This window comes from Doryrhamphus excisus, linkage group LG21 (genome assembly GCF_037039965.1).
Source record: "Doryrhamphus excisus strain RoL-2023G ecotype Guam linkage group LG21, RoL_Dexc_Guam_v1.1, whole genome shotgun sequence".
Lineage (NCBI taxonomy): Eukaryota > Metazoa > Chordata > Actinopteri > Syngnathiformes > Syngnathidae > Doryrhamphus > Doryrhamphus excisus.
Window position 1 is genome coordinate 10,776,996 of NC_136377.1, and position 24,604 is coordinate 10,801,599.

Here is a 24,604-nt window from a genome sequence, read left to right on the forward strand (position 1 = left end):
CAGACCATATTTACCTGTATTAATTCATATATTTTTAAAAAATCGTGATTGAGTGAAGCTGCAAAGTATAAGTTTTCTGTTTATCCCAGCTTTTCATCATTTTTAATGCCCACACAAAACTATCATATTGCACATGGCATTATATAGCCAAACCCATTAAAAATCCTGTATATTTATGTTAAACACCTCTTAACCTCTTTTTAGAGACTCTCAATAACCCCATGCATACATACATTTAACCATTAAGCCAGGCTGTGGAAGTCCTTCTCATTGTTCACGTTGCCATTACACAGGAAAGTGCTCTCAAGGCCACTCCAAGCCACTGAAAGAAAGCACACTACCACCACCACCACCAACTAGCTGCAAGTATAAAGGGCACAAAACATCCTGCCCGGAGACCAATGTAAAAATACATTTTTGTTAGAATAATAGATTGTCAGCTTAATGCACAAGGGCCTCTATTAGGCAGGCAGTTGCTTTGCTCACATGCAAAGAGGATAGAGCAGCCGCAGCAGATGCTTTCAACTCACTGCTGCATCATCTGTCTGCACCGAGTCGCGATGCAATCATTATGGCAAATGAAGGGGCATCTTAAGATTCACAGTGAAATTAATTTAACGTGACGTTTATTTTGATCGTCAGCCTGCTTTATACATTAAAAAAAGGTATGTGGAGCACCATAATTGGCCAGAAGGAGTAGATTTGCTGTGAATGAGAAAATATACACCAACACAAAGACCGACTATGCATTGACATATTGGTCAATTAAAGGAGCGATAATGAACAGAAAAGCAATTGGATTATGTCATCAGAGCATCAGCATCAGATTTCTGGGTTTCATATGACATCACATCCCCAAAGAAATTGGGGAAAAATAAGCATATATTTAAACTCATAGCAAAATTACTAAGATAAAACGCATAGGCCACTTTTTTTCTGGTGTTTGCTAACCAGCTGTCGTTATTGTCCAGTGGAGCCGAGAAAACACACTCCATTTTACAGTGACTGAAAAGGAGCACAATTTATACTAAATATCAAAGTTGAGCCATTGCTGGAACTTGGGAATGTGAAATGCAGCCACCTGGAAGAATGCCCAGCGATGCTCCCCGGAGGGCTTGGAGGTGTAACTTGCTAGCTATAGCTAGCATCCCCTCAAATAGTCCATGAAATTTGTGTGAAAATTGCTCACACATTGCTGCTCACAGTGCAGCAAAATGATGGATACATGGAAGAATGTATTCATGCAGACTGATTTGGTGTAAGAGCACATGTTTTCATAGTATACCAAAATACCATTGCGCCAATAACAAAACTGAAAAAGGGTACGTTATATTTAGTTTTCTCCTTTTTTATGTTATGTGTGGAAGCATCATCAATTGCGATATCATGATGTTATACAATAGTCCTCAATAGATTTATCCTTTTTATTTTAGCCTTTTGGCTCAGCAAACGCTGCTCTATAAGCTGTTTATTACATTTTGTTATTTTGATAGTCACACAAGATCAAGATAAATGTGAATGTTTTAGAAGGAACAGGGGTTTCAACACTACATGAGTACAATTGACGACTTCTATGGGGGGAAAAAACACCCTGTGAAAGTCAGCAGGAGTTATTGATGCAGAGAAGTCACTTTCCTCAAATAATGACAGCAATTTACCTGTCTTGAATCATAATGGACAAATGAAAACCTCTCATCAGTAAAGAAACATTTCATCACACTAACAATACTGTTGCACATTTGTAGTCATTTTACACTGCACTCTGCTTTATTATTGTTAACGTGTAAACAAAGAGGATGCAAAGGGGGCGGTGTGTCTTCCTTGGTTGGACTATGTATAAGGACAGCGTTGAGTAGTGGGATGGTACTTTCCTCTTCTGCTGCTGGTGCAGCATGACTAGTACAAGAGAAGTGTTCAAGATCAGCATAATAGATGCAGTCATCAAGTCGAGGGTCAGTTGCTTTCACTGTCACCCGTACACATACTGTACACATGAAGGGCCCTCCGTTTGTATGTGTGTGCGGCTGCAGAAGGACAGCTGCTCTTCCTGTCAGCAGGACAGTGTCCCACATCCATGAACACTGTATGATAGTGTCGGCACACATTGACTTCCATCCCTCCACAAGGTGTATTTTCAGACACACAGGAAGTGGTAGTGCTCTGCCAGCACACCATGTTGATGTCATGGCAAATCCATATCGAACAATAGAGGTACTTTCTTTTACCAAGAGTACAACGGCCAGTGTGGAAACAATGGCTTTTTCTGAGAAACGTTTAAAAAAAAAAAAAAAAAGTTTTACAGGAACTTAGGTATTAATATCCACAATACTATAGAAACAGCTTGTTTCCCCTTTAGTTTGACTGACAGTTCTCTCATCATGCAGCTGCTGCAACTTGACGATGAAAACCGACGATACGCATGCACATGACTATACCGTATATGGAGGCTGGCCAAGTGATTATTATAATGCAAAAAGTGAGCTTGCATGAACAACGTCTGTTCTATCAACACAAACAAACTGCATCGCCACCATTCAGCCAGCATTGATTTCAGGATGGCCTATTTTGTCTGGTAATGTGGATAGAGTACGGTACTTTTTGAAGGTGTAAATATCAATATTGTTGACATTGTTTTAATGAAAAAGTAATGTCACACACTCATGCGCAGTAATTGCTTTATAGATGGCACGGTTACACTGACTAATTGGAGAGAGCTGACCAAAATGCAAACCAAAATGCAAAAAAGCACACAGGAAACAAAACAGAACATAAATAACACACCGTGACAAGATTCCCATAATGGTGAAGTCATCCTCTGTGACAGAAAATAATTAATTTAGTGAGGAAACGGGATGACTTTCTTTCAGCATTAAGATTCAAAGTTCCATTGGTGCTATGGTGACTCAAACCTGTATCCTGTATCTGCACCTTTATTCAAATCCTCATCAAAATATGTAGAATTTAGTAATATTTGTGTGTCATCTGCTTTGAAAATGGTCAAAGAGTAAGCAAGGGGTGGCCTAACCCTTTTATACTGTGCTGTATTGAATTTTTAAAGCACTTAGGAGGAAAGGTTTTGGAACCTATTGTTGCCAGCATGACAGGCTTGTGGTAGGCATACACAATTTTTTACCATCTTGACAAACGTCCTATTTTAAAATATTCCACTCAGCTCAGGTGCACACTGGGATGGCGGCGTCATCCATGTGTCTTGGGGGGACCATTATTCAGACTGACATGTGCAAATGGTTTGGACAGAAAGGGAGAGATACTGTCCTCGGTATGGTAGAAAACGAGAGAGTAGTGCAGAGCAATCGACTTAACAGCTTTTTGGAAGCGGGCCAGTTCACCATCCGCAGTGTGGCTCCAGAAGGTTGAGGCTTGTTAGGGGAGGGAGGCTTTGACTGAATTGGACCGTCAGATACAGTCTCATTAATACACTACTATTACTTTACCTAAAAGCATCGCCACCAGGCTGGGGCCAGTGTCAAAAGGTTGAGCAGCATTGCAGAGGTGCAACCGGACCTCTAATGTAACAGTCGTGTGTAGGATCAATAATGTGAGCTGGTTTTAGATTTCCGTAAATCAATCTCTTTTTTTTAGACGCAAGAAGATGGTGAGGCAGCTCTTCACTACAAAAAAACACCCTCAACACTGCATTGTAAACAGGAAGACCGCAGTTTTGATTCCACCAAGTAGCGTAATAGTAGACATTTTAATGTACAGAGTACAGAAAGCATGCTTACTTTTTTTTTTACTTTTGTTACCGATCACATCTAATGGCAGTAAATCCCTTAAGCTGATTTTCACCTGAAGGGAAAACAGATCAGCCGATTAGATGGCCACACAATCATCTTGCATTCAGCTGTGGTTAGCTCTTCATGTGTAGTCAAAAGGTGTGGAGACCGAGTGATGACGACACTCATCCTCTCTCAGTTCAAATGTCAGTCATCTCTTCCTGTTTCACAGGACGCACTCTTGCGGTGTGAAATACTCTGTCAAGCGACCATGACTTCCCCAAATAGGGTGCGAGTGTGCGTGTCTGTCTTGTTTCACTCTGTATGTTGATGACTTATTGCTAAAAAAAATTTAACCTCAAAGTAATAGCAGACAGAAAAATAAAAACTTCCTTTTTTGTTTTTGCAGTAAGCCCTTTACCCTGGATGTTATTGAGAAGACTGCTGGTACCAGCAGGTTCACAATTAAACACATGCTTTATGCATCCATCCATCCATGCATTTCTGATAATCTGTAAAAGCAGAATTCTACATATAGCCTTTTGTATGAGATTGTGCATGTGTACCCAATGAAGTGTTGAGTGTTCTTCAGTGCACTTCCTCCTCTGGTTTATTTAAAAAGATGTAGCTGCGTTAATGTTGATGCGGCGGTAGGCTTGTGGCTCAGACAGCAAGAGGGGCCATTCTCCTTTCCCATCATCCACTACACTACAGACTGACAGGAGACAAACTGAGTGCACTGACAGTGCTTGCCATGCTTATTCTTACTGCTGCGTATTTGCTACTGATTTATTCACAGGCAAGTAATCAAGAAAGTGAATTGTCTAATTATATTTTCGATGAAGCCACATTGCAGACAGTATAAATGTGATCTCCAGAGGTGGCCTGAGCAGAGCAGGAAGGCAGCACTTGTAGCTTTGTACTTTAGTATATTCTCTTTTAATGTCCTTAAGTTTGTTTCATTTCTTGAGTATAAGCCGTCTCCAAAGTCGTTTCAGAAAATTTATTCAGTAAATCCCGTAAAGTTGCACATTTTGGAGTGGCCTTTTATTGTGGCCAGCTAAGGCTGTGCAAGAATCATGCTGTCTAATCTGCATGTTGATATGGCACACCTGTGAAGTTGATTATGATTATGAGCGCTCACAAACAGATTAAACAGTGTAAATACAAACGTGGATTTCAAATCTTTATAAACTGTATAAAGAGTTGAAAAGGAAATAGAGTCGTCCTCTTTACTTAACATATAAATGTCACACACTTCTGTACCTTTTGGTTTAACACATCACACAAACATTGTGAGGGAATTATAGTGAGGGAATAGAATTTGGATTAAAGGTGGTAATGGTAAAGAAAATGAGAAATCACAATTCCAAAGACTAATCTTGTGGTCACTTTCCATCAATTAATTAGTGTAGGAAAAGGGCAATGACGATGTTTGTTTAATTAACATTAATTTAAATGTTTTCTTTGAGTTATTGTTAAAAAAAATATATGTAATTGTTACGTTGTACCTGCTAAGTCATTCAGAATGGATTTGTAAGGTCATTTATCTGTGTTTTTTTGTGAGCAATAAATAAATGAATTGTCTTCTATCATTATCTTGCTGCCAATAATTCCACCATGTTCTGTTGTTGTGACATGTCTTTGAGCTCATTTCAACATTTCAACTATTGGGGCTGAGGTGGTTACCACAAAGTCCTGGTGGACAGCATACCACATTTAGACTTGGCATTGGACGTGTTGCCATGGAAACAAGGACTGATTTATGGGAAGGGGATGGGGGTCTTAAGAAGCTCGGGCATACAGTATGTGCTTTGTCAAAGGCATTGAGTTCAAGGTAGCTATGTAGTGGTGCAGAGCGACACACATTGTTTTTTATTTGGCTTTAGTGCATTAAATTTAGTAAACTGCAAAGACTTTATGGAAATCCCTTATTTTTACTTGTAAAAGTACCCCCAAAATTACATTTACTTCGCTTCTGGGTCAGTCTGTTTGGGTCTAATGTTGCATGTTATTGAAATTGTAAGGTTTAATTCAAAATCTATGACATTTATATTGATGTAAACAGTAAAATTGTCAGTTACTTTTGCTCAGCGGCATTAAAACTGTACTTTTGTTTAGTAAGAACATGCATGGTGACGATAAAACATTTTCAGTTTGTTGTTCTTGAAAAAGCCGGAAAGAAATAGATATATATTTAATCGGGGAAATCACTTTGTTATTATAGCGGGTTATTTAAGCATTGACAGTGTTAGTATAACAGGACTCCACTAACCACCCTGTTTCTGAAAGGCCTCTTTGGTGGCATCATACACCTTCAAATGACTGTGTGGCCATTGACTTCTCACTTCAATGAAGGATAAACTGTGTCCTTTGTCATCTCAATACGGGTCGCATACTATTATCTGGTCGCAAATGCAGGGTTCTCTTTTTAGTGTTTTATCTACTTTGTTTATTCTACACGTATTAAGCAGTTGTCCTAGACCAAGGTTACTAAGGAGTAAATGACAAAGCAGTAGGTGCCCAAATGCTGAGTCAAACGTTATGAATCAACAGTCCACATGGACACAAGCCAGGCCAAACTGTGCAGTCAACAACACTTCCTGCTCTCAGCCTACAACTCTGACTGTTTTCTCATTAGCAGCTTGCATGTAAACACCTCGTCACATTAGCATATCTCGTCGCACGACTCAAGCCTTTCATTGTGACACATTGCACAGCTTCTGTATTCTGTTCTTTGTAAATGCATCTTTGCAAACCATAAAGCTTCCTCTGTGTCTTTTTAAGAGGACAGGAAACAGCAGACTGGTGTGACATCTATTCTTTGAATATGTGTGTGTGTGTGCCGCTGCACCTGCTCTTCAGGATGCATGCGCTAGATGCATATGAAGAAGCTTGACAGGAAGTAACCTTGCGTTACTGAGAGCGGAGGCAGGTTTCAATTTTATATAATTGGTGACAGACAGGCAGAAGAATAAATGACACAAGAGTATTAGAGTTGGTAAGTTCCCTTGATGGTGCCGTTTGATGAGGTCTTGCGCGCTTGCCAATATCAATATTGGAAGAGAAACATTATAATCTGATATCTCATTTTTATGCCAGTAATATCGGTCGGCCAATATTATAAAACATATGTAATTTTGACCCTGGCAAGTTTTGTCAAAATGGGATCAATTTTGACTGAAAGATTTAAAATGCATCTCTTTTTTCTATGCAGGCACTGAGGAGTCAGCGGATGCCATGTTGGGTACGCAGACAAGGCCTCGTGTAAGAGGAAGGAGAGTTGAGCCACAGTGATGGTCATCTTTGTTCCGCAGGAAGCGGAACCTAACACCTCCTGGATCACCACCAAAACTCACAACTCCACACCTGGATGAACCTCCACAGTGACACTGTTTTCGCACCAATCTTCATCCTTCACACGCCACTGTGTGTTGAAGTGTTTTTAGAAAAGGACTATATGTGTTGCCCTCACTGAGTGGGAAGCTTTCCATCTTCACCTCTGGATAATAATAAACTGGATCGGAGTCGGCTTCCCAGGCACAATGCAGTCCGATGACCTGTTCGTCCGGAAGTTTAGGCGCCAGAATGTGCGGCCGCCGGTGGCTGCTGTCAACTTTGATCCCAAACGGGAAGTGGGTGTGGTGGAGTGGCCACCCAGGAGAGAGGGGGACGGGTCAGATGGAGACAACCTGACCCCGAGTCGAGCGGGTCTGACACTGCGGGCGGTGGGCCGAGGCCACATCATGCAGAGGAGTAACAGTGACGTGACTTTAGGAGACTTGGACTCTGGTGGGAAGGTTGGGGGGAAGGTGACCCGGGTGGTCTGTGATAAGGTGGGCGTGGGGGTTCAGGGGGACTCGGGTGTGCTGCTGCACAGGGAGTATGGCAGCTTATCCTCACTGGAGAGACAGACTCAAGTCCAGGAGTTAGGAACTGCGAACCAGGAGCCCCTGAGCCCTAATGCCCTCCGCTTTAAAGACCCCTTCCTGCTTTTAGGACTGCAAGGAAACCCCCCAGAGCCAGACGGATTCTTTAGAGGTCTGTCTTCTGCAACTGGGGACTCTCCAAAACCTGCCAAACCTCCCAAGCCTGAAGGACTGAGTAAAAAGTCCAAATCTGGGCCCCCTCAAATCCCTCAACCCGGTCCTTATGACAACATCGGGGGTGGCGCTTGGGTGAGGAACTTTGCACACTACGACGTCCAGAGCATCCTTTTTGACCTCACAGAGGCGGCCTCCAACAGAGACAGCATTGGACGCAAAAAGAATATCACCTCGGGGGCCTCCGCCGCCTCCCAAATGCGACCCCTCTCCCAGGCCACACCTTCCTCACCTGCGCAAGGTGGAGTGGGCAATGGGGGGGGCGTGGATGACCCTGAGCAGTCCTTGCTGCTGGACGAAGGTGACGGCAACGACAACGAGCTTCTACTCAGTTGCCCCCACTTCCGAAATGAAACCGGGGGAGAGGAGCAGGTGGGTCTGGGACGATTCCCAGCAAAGCGGGGACTGTGGTTGAGCCCGCGGACCCCCAACGACGCGGTGTCGGTCCTGGAGGAGCCCAGAGAGAGCCATGTCCAGCAGCAGGGAAAAAGCAACTACTTCATAGAGCATGCAGATCTGGGGGCGCATTACTATCGTAAATATTTCTACATGAAAGGTAAGAAAACGTCAAGTTAGTCTTGCTGGTTAGTTAAAATTACTATTACTAAAATGCTTTGTGACATGCGTGCAGTAATCAGTAGGGACAGAAATCTTTCGATGTACATGATTTTACAGCACATGGGAACTATGTCATATATTCTACGTCATGAAGATGCAGTTTATTAAATGTGTTTATTTTGTCATTTCAGAGCATCAGAATTTCTTTGGCATGGATGATCGCCTAGGTCCAGTGGCCATCAGTTTCCGCAGAGAGGAGAAAGAAGGCACCAGCGGAGCTCAGTACAATTACAGAATCATCTTTCGCACCACAGAGGTAAACTTCAACTTTGGTTCACCTCTTGGAAAGTGGATGATGGAAAGTATGACCTGAGACTGAATTTTCTTCTCAGATGAAGACGCTGCGAGGTTCCATCTTGGAGGAGTCTGTGCCCTCTGCCGCTCGTCACACAACCCCTCGAGGCCTGTCTCCCAAGAGGTTGCTGGAGTTTATCATGCCAGAACTCAACCTGCATTGCCTTCGCTTGGCCTCCAACTCCCCCAAGGTCCGCGACACCTTGCTGAAGCTGGATGAACAAGGGGTGAGCACCTATAACCGTAATGTTGGAGTATCCTGAACCATATCAAGTATGACTTCTTCTCCTCTACAGTAAATGGAATCAATATGGAATTCTTAAAGATGTGTGCCGCCATCAATTAAATGTAGCGGAAACCCTGAATTATAATAAAAAGTGATGAAAATTTAATCAAAAGAACTATTGAGCTTTCTAACGCGACAATAAGACCACTACAATGCTTGGTTATTACTGTCAGGAGCTGGTCATTTAACATGCTCAGAGACCTCGTAGTGAGAGTTTTGTGATTTCCGACAGGCCATGAACATATCAAGCTGAGGCCTAACAATGTTCATGCGAGTGAAATAAAAGGATGGCTCTGTGCAGAGAGGGCAGTTGGGTTTGCTGATGTTGTTTTATCCGACAGTAGCCTGTTTCGTTTTTGCAATACATTGATTGAACACTACCTTGGCATCCTGTCAACGACCATGTAGATGTTACAGTTAGCGAAATGCCAAAACTCACAACACTGTAAACCATGGACCACCTGCATTTAACCACTTTCCGCCTCCAAGATCAGACATAGGAGCAGACATACAACAACTTACTGTTGTACATACATGGAGAACATACACACGAGAAAGTGAGAAAAACAAAACTTTCTCTGTGTATAAAGCAGCATTTTCAACTGAACAAGTACATAATTACTTGTTGGAGGTGGAAGATGAAGGGGATTAAAAGGGATTCATGTGAGCGACACCGGTGAATAACATTGTCACTGTAGAATTGGTCATTTTCAAACAGGTTCTGAGATCAAAATAGGTCCAAGTATTTCTTATTATCTACCTGGTACTTTGAAAACACCGCACCCAGAGAGTGCGGTCTTCATCCAATGGTTAAATATTTGTCACCTTTGAAACATTTGCATTTTTTTTCAGGAGAGGACTTTGCAAATTTAAATTTGAATTTCCTTTTAGCTATTAAAAGAAGTTCCAACATGATTGCATGTTAAGTTTTTTTTGCCCAAGATATATGATATGGATTTGAGTTTTAATATACGTATATGTACTATAAGTTGGACACACAGTTATTACAAATGGCTTAAATATGAAAGTGACTACATGTTCATAAATGCCTACAATAATGCTTTCTTGCCTTTTGTGTTTTGTAATCTAGCTGAATTTCCAGCGAAAGGTCGGTGTGATGTACTGCCGGGCGGGCCAGAGCTCAGAGGAGGACATGTACAACAACGAGAGCTCAGGGCCGGCGTTTGAGGAGTTTTTGGACTTGCTCGGGGATCGCGTGAGACTGAAGGGTTGGGAGAAATACCGAGCTCAGCTGGACAACAAAAGTGAGCTAAAAACACTCCCCACACTCCGATCTATTAGCCGTGTCTCACGTTATAGCAAAGGCTCTATCAGGAGGCCATCAGTGGCAGCCTGAGATAACACAAAGTCATCATCATTTGAGTCATGTATGCACAATAGCACCATCACTGCTGATTATCTCACAGCTGGTTTACATTCATTGTTGTATCTTGACTTGTGCAGCCGACTCTACGGGGACACATTCCCTCTACACGCGCTACCAGGACTATGAGATCATGTTCCATGTGTCCACCATGCTGCCCTACACGGCCAACAACACTCAACAGGTAATTCAGAATCACTGCTGTCATGTCATACAGCCAATATTACACACGTCCGTCCTAAAACATGAAAGCATAAAAAAAGTCAATCAAAACACGACATGGTTAAATGCCTCACAAGGAGCCTCTGTAGTCTGCAATGTACATGACATAAAAATCCTGCCCCCCTGTGTTCACATGGACTAGGAACATTGTCAGCGTCTTGTGTGCTATCTGCAGTTTAAGCCTTTAATTCACAAACTGGATACGGCATGCTGATATAGATTAACACAAAAACTTGTAAAAGGCAGGAGATGTCATGTTTAAACTGCCTGCTTAATGTTTGCTACAGCTTGGGATCTTAAGCTGTTATTTGCTGAATATACTTACTTACGCTTCATGTACACTCAACACACACTTCATTAGGTACACCTCTACCATCTAACGAGATCCGATACAAGAGCTGTATCAAAACTTCTTCCATTACAAAGATAATGTTTGTTATTCAGTAACACTGTCAGAAGTATTAATGTAGCCATATTAATTATTGGTGCTGAGAGAGTAGAAATATCTCTCAGCGTAATGCACTACATTATCTTTATTAAGGGAGTCTTTTCAATACAGCTCTTGTATTGATCTCATCATTTTGCAAGTATAGCTAATGTTGTAGCTGTGTATTTTTACAGCACATTACAATCTATTTTTAGCTCTGCTATTAACTTCTAATGCATGATGGCCATTTTTTTTATTATTCACTTCTGGAAACAGGGATGTCAAACAATCATTAATATTTCTTCTGAAAACGTAAAAAAAGATCATCCAGGGCTGACACCGATCACATGGATTAATTATGCAATTTATAAATTTGTTTGTGACAAGTGCTATTGGCAATGTGGTATGGTAAAAAGGAACCATAAAATCACCCTATAGAGAACATACAGTATATCACTCGTGACACTTAGAGGATAAGACGCCTTCTTTAAGGAGACTTTGGATGTCAGAGAACATTGGTGGAACTCCAGCAGGACTTCCAGGTCAGTGAGAGAGAGCACTCGTGGTCTTCCACCGCTGAGAGAGGCTGATAATTGACTTTTGTGGTCAGAGTAGAAATTATTTTTCACGGAAATCAATCGTAGCATCCCTAGTCAAAACAATTATTATTATTGTTTAGTTGGCTTTATGAAAGCCTGGAGTGCTTGTATAACAATCCTAATGTTTTTTTGTTTTCAGTTGCTGAGGAAACGACACATTGGCAACGACATTGTGACTATCGTGTTCCAGGAGCCTGGTGCATTACCCTTCACTCCAAAGTCCATCCGCTCACACTTCCAGCACGTCTTCATCATTGTTCAAGTTCATGAGCCCTGCACTGACAACACCTATTACAGGTCTGTTGTTTTGATGATGGTTTACATTCTGTTATCATAATCATTCTTATCCGTACAGTTCTTGCACAACCACATACATCTGTTTTAAATGATCACGAGGGAAGAACCTGCATGTATACTGTATGTAGTAGAGCCCCGTTTTTCCTCCCGGGACACACCAAACCCAATAAAAGTGACTGTTAGATTAGATTATTAGATTAGATGTGGCTTCAGAACCTTCTCCTTTTCTCTTCAATTGCCATTGTTCACTCATGACACAATTTAAGCTGTAAATATGCCTCAAACACTTACTTAAAAACAAATAAAATGTGTACCGTCTCGCCACTAATGAATGATAATGTAAATATTCATAAACAGTCGGAATTAGATGTCTTTTTTGTGGAAAACATGTCCTTTCACGGATTAAAAAAAACAGGACAAAGACTGAACACTTCCTCTTCTGTAATCTGTCATTCCTCTTTGTCCTTTTCCCTCCTAGGGTGGCCGTAACACGCTCTAAAGACATCCCATTATTTGGCCCGCTATTCCCTAAGGGTGCCCGCTTCCCTCGCTCGCCTGCATTCAGAGACTTCCTTCTGGCCAAGGCAGTCAATGCAGAGAATGCAGCAGAAAAGTCTGAGAAGTTCCGCTCCATGGCTACCCGCACGCGACAGGAATACCTGAAGGACCTGGCTGAAAACTATGTGACTACAACACCCATCGACTCCTCTACTAAGTTCCCGCTGCTCTCGCTAGGAGGCAAGCGCAAAGACAAGCTGAAGGGAGCCAAGGGGGCGGAGCTGCACAGTGCTGGGGCGCTGGTGTGGGCTGTGATGGTGGACAGCGCGGATGAAAGTGAGGAAGAGCACAGGCTTCCGTGTCTGCTGGGTGTCTCGGCCGAGTCGGTGGTGCTCATTGAAAGGTGCACACGCAGGGTGGTGTTTAATTGCTCCTGCAGGGATGTCATTGGATGGAAGGCGGTGACCGAAAAGAAAGAAGGAGGACCCTGTTTGGACATCTTCTATGAGCGTGGCGAGTCGGTGTTGATTAGTGTCATGGAGAACCAGGCTGAGGATTTGAAAGAGGTGGTGCAGAGGCTTGAGGTGGGTGATTATCACATTATGATTCATTAATTACTTAAAAGTTTGCAGCCTGAAGCACTTTATCGGGCAAGGAATCATAAGTGGTACCTTAAGTGGATGTTCAGAATGGACCTTGCACACCTCTATTAATTCTAAAGTAACTCACTAAAGTGAATTATTCTACCCCATAGTTGGTTACCCGGGGGTGCGAGGCTCTGGAGGTCACTCCCTTACGTGACGGCGTGGGCCAGCCCGGCTTTTTGATGAACGAGGAGGGCTTTGTGACAGAGCTGCAGCGATTCTGCTACGCAGAGAGCGGTGGCCTCCAGCTGTGGGCTCGTGTGGTTCGCCTGTGCGGGCATTCCCTGGTCCACCTCAGCACAGAGGAGAGGACCAGGCTGCTCCGCACGGCACACAAGATTCACATCACCGTCATCCCGCCGGACGAGAACGGGAAGCCCCGCAGGTGGGTCAGGCTGCAGAGTTCACGGGGGTAATGTGATAATGGTGGCATGAGTGCCACATAGGAAGAGGCCAAAATGTCTTCAGATCATATTGACGATTATAGTGACTTGAAACAAAGAGAGTGAGGTGGGACACTGTCGTGGCAACGCACACACATTCAGCGTCAGAACCAGCTGGCTGATGACTAATCAATACCAATTTGCATTCAGGGGGAGAAAAGGCAGAAACAGCAAGCTATCAGTGCGTAGAGCATTGTTGGGACAGAATGCTTTTAAAGTAGACACCCATGCAAGTTGCAGCTCTCCCACTTCTACTCTATGTACATTGAACCTGGATGAGTAACAATAATGGACAGTGTGCCTTCCCACTGGAATGGAAAACTAAATATTTGCAGTAGTAACCAATATAGTTACATGATTTATATAAAGTACAGCAAATATAATTGTAATAAATAGCAAGCAATGATTTGAAAAAAACTATGAATGTTCTGTAGTATACTGTATTTAGACATACAGGTAATATTCCAAGTAGACGTTGTATTGATTCTTTATTTGATCAAGCTTACTTAAGATTTGTCAGATCAAAACACGTTCGCTGCATAAGACTTCAAATGATCCAAACATTTCATAATAGCCTGATTCGGACATGCTTCCTGTTATGGCACCCTAAGCATCATGGGAGCTGGGATTCTTTTATCATATGTATAAAAGCTAATCTACTGCAATCTATTTTACAGGTGTCTTTACATTTACGCATGAACGTAAATTATTAGTCGTAGTAACAACTGCTGTCATTATTTTAACTTTAAAAAAATGAACTCATTGAAAAGCTCAGTCATCATGCATCATGCTTAGGTCATCCATGCAAAGTTATAAGTCCCTTCATTGTTGTAAGTCATAAGTGTGGCAAGAAACAGTGTTGCGTGATGAAGTCTGTATATTTTTTTGTGGGCTTAATACTTTTAATATTTAATACTTTTGTATTAAACAACATTATTTTATCCACCTCATTTATGCAATTTCTGTGAGAATAACAACAACATAAGTAGTAATATTAAAGAAGGTTTTCTTCATGTTCTTCAGGAGCTTCTCTGAACTTTACCAGAAAGCAATCAAGGACGCAGAGTGTAAGCCGGGTGAGGACCAGTCCAGTGAGGCCTGGGTGCTGGATGAGAGGGAGGAAGAGGAAGAGGAGGAGGAGAAGGGGGAGGGGGAGGAGATGGAGGTGCATGGTGTCATCGAGATGCACAACACAGAAGTCCAGGGGGAGAGCGACGAGGCAGCTGAGCTTCACCGGCAAAGTGAAAGAGAGGACATGGGCTCTCTCCTGGCACTGCCAAGTTTACCTTTGCTACGGGCCTCTTCTCTGCAGGACCAGAGGTCCGATGAGGACCAAGAGAGCTCACAGCTTACACGCAGCATCTCTTTAGAACGACACTCATCTTATGGAAATACCTGTGAGGGGTGAGTCTTAGCAAAGCCATAAAGTCTCAAATTCTAATGAATAAGAAATGCTTCACATTGCAAAAACAGCTTTATAGGGGAGATCCATTTGATTTAGTGGCATCCAGTAATGACATACAGCGCTTAAATTATATAGCAAGGCTAAACGTAACCTCATACTGCCAGTGACTCAATATAATTGAATCCTATACCTCATTTTCCTGCAAAGGACAAGTGAAAGGACACCAGAGTGTGTGTGTGTGTGTGTGTGTAAATTTAATGCAAGACCAGAAATGATGAAATCACTACAATTCCGTGATTGCATTGAAAATGATTAAATACACATGCAAAATAAGTAGGTCATGCATGGAAGCACAGTTCTCCAAACACACTTAACATGTTGGCAAGTAATACAGTGGACTACAAAAAAGTGCACTCCAATGTGCAATTACAAAGGATCATTTTAACAAAGCGGGAATGAAATCAGACAAGAACCAATGCAATCCTGCAGATTATATGCCGGAGTGCTTCATTTGCTGTTTAATTTAGATTTCTGCAGTGGATAAAAATGTCATAAAGCAGATTTGTTTGGTGTTTTGCTCCTCCCATGTCTATCTTGGTATCTTCCAGTCATGTCTACGGCAACGTGGGCTTAAAGGAGGACCGCCAAATCTATGAGAACATAGGAGAGCTTAGAGATGCCACACCTGATCTAATACTGGCAGTCAAACCCAAAGTTCCACTCGAGGACGAACAGGTGAAAGACAGATGAAAGGATGTGCTCTTTTTCCTTGATACTGTGCCCCCACTTTCTTTAAATCTCTATCTTCATCTCAATCTGTAGTTCATGGCGGCCGACTTCGGTGAGGACAAAGCTTCAGCGAGCGACTCGTCCATCTCTTCCCCGCGGTTGTCGTGTGTGGACCGTGCTGAGAGGAATTCACGAGCCTTAAGTCTTCACAACTCCATCACCAAGAGTAAGACACGGACTTTGTAATCAATAAAACTTTAGATAGTCTATGGTATCTTATGACCTCTGTCATGAATGTTGTAACACTTTTACAACACTAATAATCTCCTTTTTCATGAAAGAGGTATTTATTATTGTGGGTGTAATTTACAGTGTTGTAAAACTGCACCACACTACTACAACAGCTGCTACTATATCACAAAAATACAAAATTAATAATAATACAATAGCTGTTTATGCTGTGTGCCAAATGTTGCGTTTTATGCCTGGTGTTTTTTTAAGCAGAGAAATTTGCGTCAGACTAAAAGATTGTGACCTATGCACTCAAACAAATGATGCCAAAATGAAACAATTACATGCGTGCAAATCATCCCTGCCTGATTTGAGGCCCGGATGCCTTTTTTCACCCCCAAAAACCTTTCTGTGTTAAACTGCTCTCTTCATTATCCTCCCTCTGCTCCCCGCCACATCTCCTTTTGTCCTTCGTCCATCCACGCTACCCCTGTTCTACGCTAATCTAATATCACCCCTGCTCTCCTGCCACCCCCTGCCGGGGCTGGGATAAAATGGGGGACAGATGGGCGGTGGGAGGGGTGGAGTTTTAGATCAAAACACTGCTCTTAATACCATCTGCTGTACCTCCACTGAGATCAGCCTCATTATTTGGCAACCAAGAGTGGACACATCTTGTCAGATTTATGATCATGTGTGTTGTATTATTATACACTATTATTTACACTTAAAAAAATGTCCAAATGTTATGTAAAAAACATCATCAGATATGGCAACATAGGTGTGTTTTTGTCAAGTTAATATCCGTACTCGATAACCCATTGTAATTTAGCACAGGCACCAATGTAATGTGCTTAGAAAGTGGCCACATCTGCCCGAGTGTATAATATGGCATGAACGCTGCAGCACCCCCTTGTGGTTGCTTATTGTCACTGTTAAGCCACATTGAGAACCTCTCTCAAAATGGGCTGTCGCAGTCTTCCTCCTGCCCCAGATGCATGATATTAAGATGTGTGTTTCACACTGGGGCTGAACTGATTCTTAAATCTTGCTCTCAGTTCTCTCAGAGACGACAGATTCCACGGAAGAAGAGTGGCAGTCCATCGCTGACCTGGCCACAGCCTGCCGCAGCATCCTGGAGGCTTTGTCACGCGAGGGTGAGCAGCTGTTTAACTGTGGGATGATGTAAATGTCAAAGGCACATCAGGAGAACACTAATGACATCATATAGTCCACTGACTTCATACTCATGTCGGGTTGGTGAAATTACTATGAGAATAGCCACCGGCCATAATGTTAGGTACACCTGTTTTAAATGACTAACATTGATTAAGGCGAATAATTTGCCTTAACGTTTCTCTCTCTCGTCATAGATCGTAAAGCTGCAGACCAATCAGGAGCCGAGCAGACGGACGGCAAGCTGAGCACAAAAGAGAGGTAGGTCACTGAGTTGCTATGCAACAAATACTGTCATTATAGCATCTCTACTATCTCTGTAGACAGACAGCCTCTTAGATTTTCCTGAATCAGCGGGAGAGCCCTCCTGGAGAAAGCAAACACGTGCACACTTACACAACAGCGTGTCCAAGTCACTGCCAATGTTTAGTTTCCTCCACACAAAATAACAAGAGACATTTCCTGTGTGTGAACTATTCAGAGCACGGTTAGGGTTCACCCACAGGCCAACATGGAGGTCAGCATGGGTGACAACTAGAATGGAACACAGCAAGACTGCAAATGAATAGCTTGTTCAAATGCAGTAACAGCTCTACTTACAAGTACTGTGTGCATATGTACTCACTTTTTTTCTCATGCTGCAGTGACTCTCCAGGCCACCTGGAAGAAAAGGTGTCACAACTGGAGGCCATGCTGAAGAAGCTGCAGGATGACCTGCAAAAGGTGCTTTGACTCTCATGAATGCTTCAAACTTTCTTGCTGTATTTGCATTTTGAATGAATTGCACAGCAGAGTTAGCAGGTCCAAAACACTGGAGCCAGGTGGTTTTTGTGTCTTGTTTACATGTTCGAGTCCCACCAAATGCAATCTTGTATCGTGGCAGCCAACTCACATACAACAACTTAATAGATTCTTTTTTTTTTTTTTTTGCACAGGTATTGTAATATGTTGCCACCCCTGTTGTCATTTTCACACCATTGAAAGCTGTAATTACTATTTTACATTTCTATTGCACTAGTCCATGTTATGTTCATGTAGATGTCAACAGAACATTGTATGTGTTGAGATATGGACTTTTTTTTATTTCTGCAAACTGCTGCTTGACAAAAATACTCTCAACACAAAGTTGCCTTGCATTGAGAATTGTCAATACTGTACAGAATTTGTCTCGTTTGTGTGTGTGTGTGTGTGTGTGTGTGGACAAAACGATCATCCCTACCTATAATTTATATGAAAAGTTATTTATAAAAGTGCTTAACTGGGACCGCATGCTGTGACTCTTCAATTTTGACTCATCTAATGGGTGCCTTTCCAATGTATTGATTAACCGGTTTACTAACACACACGGTTGAATTGAAGCCGTTGTCGGATCAATGTAGTTGTCTGATGATTGTACATGGATAGTTAACAGTTTAATTTGACATGACCTTATTATCAGAACCCAGTTGACTTGTTGCACACAATGGTACGATACTGTGGAACCTCGGTTTTCGTCATTAATCAGTTCCAGAAGGTCAGACGAAAACCCAAAATCTATTACCTAAACTGTTACATAAAAATATAATACAAAACACAGAGAAGAATTATAGTCATACATGCAGAAAGCAAAGTGAAAGAGTTGTTTATTGTTCTGTGTGCTTTCTGTGAATAAATAAGACATAGATGATTAAAGGACTCTCGTCGGAATATGCCTTAAATGTCCCAACTCTACAAGAACCACTATCCATTCTTCACATACACCAGCTTCTCAAATAGTGGGGTGGGTCCCCCTGGAGGGGCTTGGGGAACTTACAGGGCGGGGTAAAAGGTAGGTAGAATTTTCAATGTTAGTGCATACCTGCCAACATGTGCAAATTTGTCATACTCAACAAACCCTACAATGCTTGTATGCCTCACAACTCTCTATTTTGTTGGATTTCATTTTTGAGTTTGATCGGTACTATTAGTAGCATTGAGGTGGTGGGGGTGAGAAAGCATTTCTGTCCCCTGGGGTAGGCATGACAGAAGTACGGTAAATGAGAGCCACTGAATCATCAGTGCATGGATTCTCATTTATTCATTTTCTACCACTTATCCTCACGAGGGTCGTGGGCTTGCTGGAGCCTATCCCAGCTGTCTTCGGGCGAGAGGCGGGGTACACCCTGGACTGGTCGCCAGCCAATCACAGGGCACATATAGACAAACAACCATTCACACTCACATTCATACCTATGGACAATTTGGAGTCACCAATTAATCTAGCACTCATGTTTTTGGAAGGGTGGAATTGAACTCGGGTCTCCTATATGTGTGGCCTACACGCTAACCACTCTCCCGACGTGCAGCCTTGCATAGATTCTAATTTTTAGCAATAATTTTGTTGAAAACCAGGGTGTATGAAAACCGAGGTTCTAATGTGCTTATTAAGACTGAGACGATTCGTCTTATGTTGTGGTCATCTATGATGCTGCATTGAATGGATAAAAGCAGCAAGAAATCAATAGCAGTCCAACCTGATGAATGACAATATGTGTCTTGTTTCAGCACTATTTTATGTTGACCCTAATATGTAATTCACTGCTTCACTCTTGGTGTTGTTTGACTAGTTGAGGCTTTTTTACGTGTCCACTCGTGTCCCCGAATGCACTCAACCTGCACCTCTCGCTCCTTTTCTTCCCTTTCCGTTTCTGCCACATGCAGCGATCTGAGAGACAGCCTTTTGTTTTTGTTTGTTTGCCCGTGTCTTTCAGGAGAAGGAGGACAAGGCGGTGCTGCAGGCCGAGGTGCAGAGCCTGCGGCAGAACAACCAGCGGCTGCAAGAGGAATCGCAGAGCACCGTGGCGCGCCTCATCAAAGTCACCGAGCTGCTGTGCAACGTGAACAAGCCCTGTTAGCGTCCGCCTGCCGGCTGCACGCTCCTTCCAGCAACAGAATGATGCAAATTGTGTGCGCCGTCCTCAAACATATCCTCCATGAAGAGTGAATAGTGATCCTGCCTGCTGGTGAAGGTGTATGCAATTTGACTCCTTTAAACATAATGACATTCCCTAACAAGTCTGCACCTCTGGGTATTGTTGCCAGAGTGTGTCTCTTGGTGTGTGTGTGTGTGTGTGTGTGTGTGTTAGCCGCATGCGTGTGCATCTCTTACTGTACTTTGCTTCAAATACTTGACAAGCTGGGTTGAACAGCACTTTCATATTAAGTGGCAGTTAAGACAGTGTGTGTACACCCTATAGCATGTTTATCTGATAAAATGACCAAAAGTGTACACACGCAGTTTGTAGAATCACATGCATACTAAGTGTGTGTGTGTTTATACTGTATATCACCACTTAAATGTGAAGTAGCGTTGCTATGCTCTGTCCTGCACAGATAGTGCGGAAGGTCATTTAAAATAGACAAAATGTTAAATACAAAGAAAAAGGAGGCCTTTAGGCAACAATCTTGCTTCTCAGTAGTACTGTATCCCTTCATTAAACGAAAAGAGGGGAAGGAAAATCTATCCAGAGTGAGCCTGTGTATGTGTGTGCAGGTGTGTGTGTGTGTGCGTGCTTGCAATGAAAAAGGGGCTATACCTCCCTGAAAAACACACAATGACAGGAAAAGAACCGCTTCCTTCCATAACTTTGCTCTAACCTCACTCAATATTGTAGCAGCCATACTGTAGAAGTCCTCCTGCAGGCGTCACGGCAGCTTTCAAAGGTGTCAAAGTCAAACACCTGAAGTGGAAAACATAATCTCTAGTCAGAATATTGTAGTGAACTGTGTTGTGACCACCGGAGGCGATACCGTATGGCTCCTGAGTGGTAGCAGCAAGTGGATATCTTCCTAACTTGATGTGTCTTTTTCTGTGTTTTGCACTTTCTTTGGTGACATCAGCACTGGACAGAGGCACGCATTGGATTTTTATTTATCCCGCCCATGCTCTCCGCGCTATCTTACCTCACCTTTTTTGTGCCCACCGCTAAAGGCACCGCTCTCAAGGTGTGTTTAAAATGAACAAGTGATGGACTGCTTCTCCTCAGTGCCAACGAACGCCCAGGCAGCTTTTAAGAGTTCCACCCAAACCAAGACCTTCTTTACGGTGGATTTCACACATCCACTTAAGACACTCAATGCTCAAACTTCCTCTTGTAATGTTATTTTAGAGTCACTGTGAATACTTGGTACCAGCATATTAAGATACAGTATATACAGATGAAATGATCATCTTTATTATCAGTATGTGAAGATACTCTGTACAGCTCCTGTTATTTGGGCAGATGATGATGATCAATCAGATATCTCCTGGACATGCTGAAGCCTCCAGACTGAACTGTTGGTGTGAGAAGACCTGTTTGCTGTGTCTTGTATTGTTGTTTAGATGGTAGGAGGTCGGTCAAGCATGAGAATGTGCCAAGCAACTACCCAAACATCTCCTCTGTGTGTGCGTGCGTGTGTGTGTGTGAGTGTGTGTAACTTATTTATCATGGAAATGTGGATTTTCTTGTAGCTGTTGAAACTGGAGGGAAGGTATTTGGGAACAAATGTGAAATAGAGCAGAGCGGAAAGGCGGGAGACATTGTTTATTACAGAAAGCCAGCAGTGATAGAATCATATCTGAAAAGCTTGCTTTCTAGCTTTCATAAGGTCTTAAATCACCATTAGGTACGCCTTAATGAACGAGATCCTGGCAGGATGGTCAAAGTGTGATTTCTCTTGACTTTGTGCCTACCTGAAAATGTAATGTATGTTAACCCAGCTCACTTTTCTCAACTTTGTCTCATGGTTGCACTGACTGAGGTTTCCATGGCAGATGAACAGAACATCTGTTGTCTGACCGGAATGGAGACCTGAGAAGATGATAATGTCTGTTTTTGTTGGTCTCAGCTGAGGCATTGCAGCTTGAGTTGTAAGTGAAGCAATCAGACTAATACATGGTTTTTAAACCAGAATTAAAGAGGATAAAGGGTGCTTAAAGTGACTGATGATTTGTTGGATAACAGACCTGAATGTCCTTTGTTTCTTCTGAAGAAAAATGTACTGGTATTTCAAATATTGGAAAATAAATTATATCTGTATATTTCAGTATTTCAAATAGAAAAAACAAAGTCAAGATGACGACACGGGAGAAACGTGTTATAAATTGGCAACATAGTCGCCTTATATATTTATTTATGGACCTTCTAGTCCAGGGGTCGCCAAATATTTTGACTCGTGGGCCGCATTGAGTTAACAATATTGTCCAGGGGCCAGAACATATATTTAACACACACACACTAATTTATGTTTAGAATTTTCCTAATTGTATCTGTAAAAGTATTATACTATCAGCTCTATGTTCTCATGTCCCTTTTTTCAGGAGCACTTTAAACATCAGACCACATCAAACTATGTCATTTAATTTTACAGTTTTTTTTTTTTTTTTAACTAAATAAGACATCCGACTTGCAAGTCATGTTGTCAGTTTGTATGTTAAAAGTTGAAATACTTAGAAAGCAACTGGCGGGCTGGATTCAAATGCTTGGTCGGCCGCATGTGCCACATTTCTAGCCTATTAATGTTAGAATTAAAATTGCTTGTATTGAGTCAGTGACATGCTGTCAGGGAAGGCAGGTGAAGCCCAGCTTCAAAATAATAATAAATAAGATAATAGCAAAATAAATAAATGTCTGTTCAACTGTAGACTCCAACAATTCCAATCATTTTAAACATTTTCTTAATTTAAAAAAATTATACATTTGCACATTTTCTCATCAAATACTGGGCAGAAAATTAAGATGAGGCTGCCGTGAGCGTCTCTTCATGCCTTAGCCCAGACCACTGTCGGCGTGCTCAGATATTAACATACAGAAATGGCATATACCGGAGGCGCTTGCAGGACTTTTTCCATCCTGGAGGGATTGTGGTGTGCGTGAGCTGGAAAGTGCTGGTCACTGCCGTCCTTCCATGGAGAAGCGGCACCAGTTGTATAGGGCAGCAAGTCAAATACATTAAAGATATATTTTTATGCTCTGCTGAATGAATGCATGAGCCTGACTGTGAAAATGGAGGACTACATAGCCAAGCTCAACAAAATGTGATCAGACTTTTAAGTATCAGACGAGAAGCATACATCATATGTAAAAAGTAAGCTAGATAAATAGATGGATAAGGTAAAGTTAAAAAACCTTTAATGACAGAAATGAGTGCCCTTGCAAGGGAAAAATGTGGTCTAAAACCTGCATCATAAATCAGTAGTTATTTGTGTCAATTACTGTATTTTGTTCACAGCATGACAACTGTACAAACATTTCCCATGCAGGACTGTCCTTTGGAAAACATTTCCTAAACACCAGCTAAAGAAGAATGTGTTCTTATCCCTGCACTGACATCGGGAGGATGTATGACAACAATGTGCTGGCCTACTTGGTCTATGTCTTTATTTGGGGTTGAAGCACAGGATGGAGTCCCCATACACACACCTCAAGGGCTTAGCACTACTTTGACTCAGCTGTAAATACAAACCTTGTTCGTGTATATTCGATTTCACTTGTGTGTGTGTGTGTGTGTGTGGAGAAAACGCACGTTTTGCCTGATTTTCAAGGAAGAGATGGAATCTTCATTTATCACAAGACTGACACCTGACCTACTGTACTGTACATGCAGTACAGCAAATCTCTTTGCTGAAAGAGGTTTTTGCCATTTGACCACTAGGGGGCACTTTAATTAGACGCATCAGCACAGCACAAAGTAAGGACAATTCCAAGGACCCCTGACTGTGTGCCCCCCCCCCCACACACACACAAAACAGACATGTGGTGACAACAGCTGCCCAAGGAGGTCCAATGTGTTTAGTTTTCATTGACCCAGCATTTGTGGCGGCACGCATGATTAATAACGCATGTTGAATATGACTGATGTGATTTTTTGTGACCCGTTTTAATGAGCATTTTATTTTGACATTTGTCATTGGCACCAGATGGTTGTTATATCAGTCACACGAGAGTGACTTACGTTAGTCTTTTTCAAGAATTTGTGTCGTAATACCTGTAGAGCAAGCAAGAAATGTCTTTCTTGGCACACACACAAATGATTACTCATTAATAAAATACACGTTTCATTAATATTATACAGAAAACTTGTGCTCAGTAGGTAGGCCTGTTAGGTGTTTTTAACAGCTCTTATCCAATCATCTGTCTTGCCTTGCCAAGTGAAAAAGCAATGCTTTTGAAGCTATGACTGACAGCTGCATTAACCAATCAACTTCGGAGTTTGGCTAGCAGGGGTGCTGAAAGGGCCTATTATGGACCTATTATGTTTTTTCTATTTTTCTGACCTATAAATGTTGTTAAAATGTTGTATTGTCGTTTTAAATTATGCCAACGTTTCAAATAATGAGGTTTGCACATATGGAAGTGAGCCCTGAAAGAAGTTTGGGATGGCTCTGAGTGCTCGGTTGACCAGTCCAGGGTGTTCCCCGCCTGTCGCGAGCCTAATAAGTATAACCGGTGCGGGAAATGGATGAATGGAAGCCAATGAAATACAGGTGTGCGGGTTATCGTATCAATACA

General features: G+C 42.2%; 1 protein-coding gene across 1 annotated transcript in view; it reads left to right on the top strand.

The window, feature by feature from the left end:
- Nucleotides 1–24,307, top strand: part of sipa1 (signal-induced proliferation-associated 1) — a 30,057-nt gene extending 5,750 nt beyond the window's left edge. Inside the window, exons 2-16 of the mRNA XM_078787560.1 lie at nucleotides 6,955–8,396; nucleotides 8,590–8,714; nucleotides 8,791–8,979; nucleotides 10,129–10,303; nucleotides 10,503–10,606; nucleotides 11,810–11,967; nucleotides 12,446–13,049; nucleotides 13,220–13,494; nucleotides 14,576–14,956; nucleotides 15,566–15,692; nucleotides 15,780–15,912; nucleotides 16,976–17,074; nucleotides 17,291–17,354; nucleotides 17,738–17,816; nucleotides 19,823–24,307. Coding sequence (XP_078643686.1) covers nucleotides 7,283–8,396; nucleotides 8,590–8,714; nucleotides 8,791–8,979; nucleotides 10,129–10,303; nucleotides 10,503–10,606; nucleotides 11,810–11,967; nucleotides 12,446–13,049; nucleotides 13,220–13,494; nucleotides 14,576–14,956; nucleotides 15,566–15,692; nucleotides 15,780–15,912; nucleotides 16,976–17,074; nucleotides 17,291–17,354; nucleotides 17,738–17,816; nucleotides 19,823–19,966 — 3,771 coding nt within the window. The 5' untranslated portion in view covers nucleotides 6,955–7,282 and the 3' untranslated portion in view covers nucleotides 19,967–24,307. The remainder of the gene's footprint in view (nucleotides 1–6,954; nucleotides 8,397–8,589; nucleotides 8,715–8,790; nucleotides 8,980–10,128; nucleotides 10,304–10,502; nucleotides 10,607–11,809; nucleotides 11,968–12,445; nucleotides 13,050–13,219; nucleotides 13,495–14,575; nucleotides 14,957–15,565; nucleotides 15,693–15,779; nucleotides 15,913–16,975; nucleotides 17,075–17,290; nucleotides 17,355–17,737; nucleotides 17,817–19,822) is intronic.
- The last annotated feature ends 297 nt before the right edge of the window (nucleotides 24,308–24,604 follow it).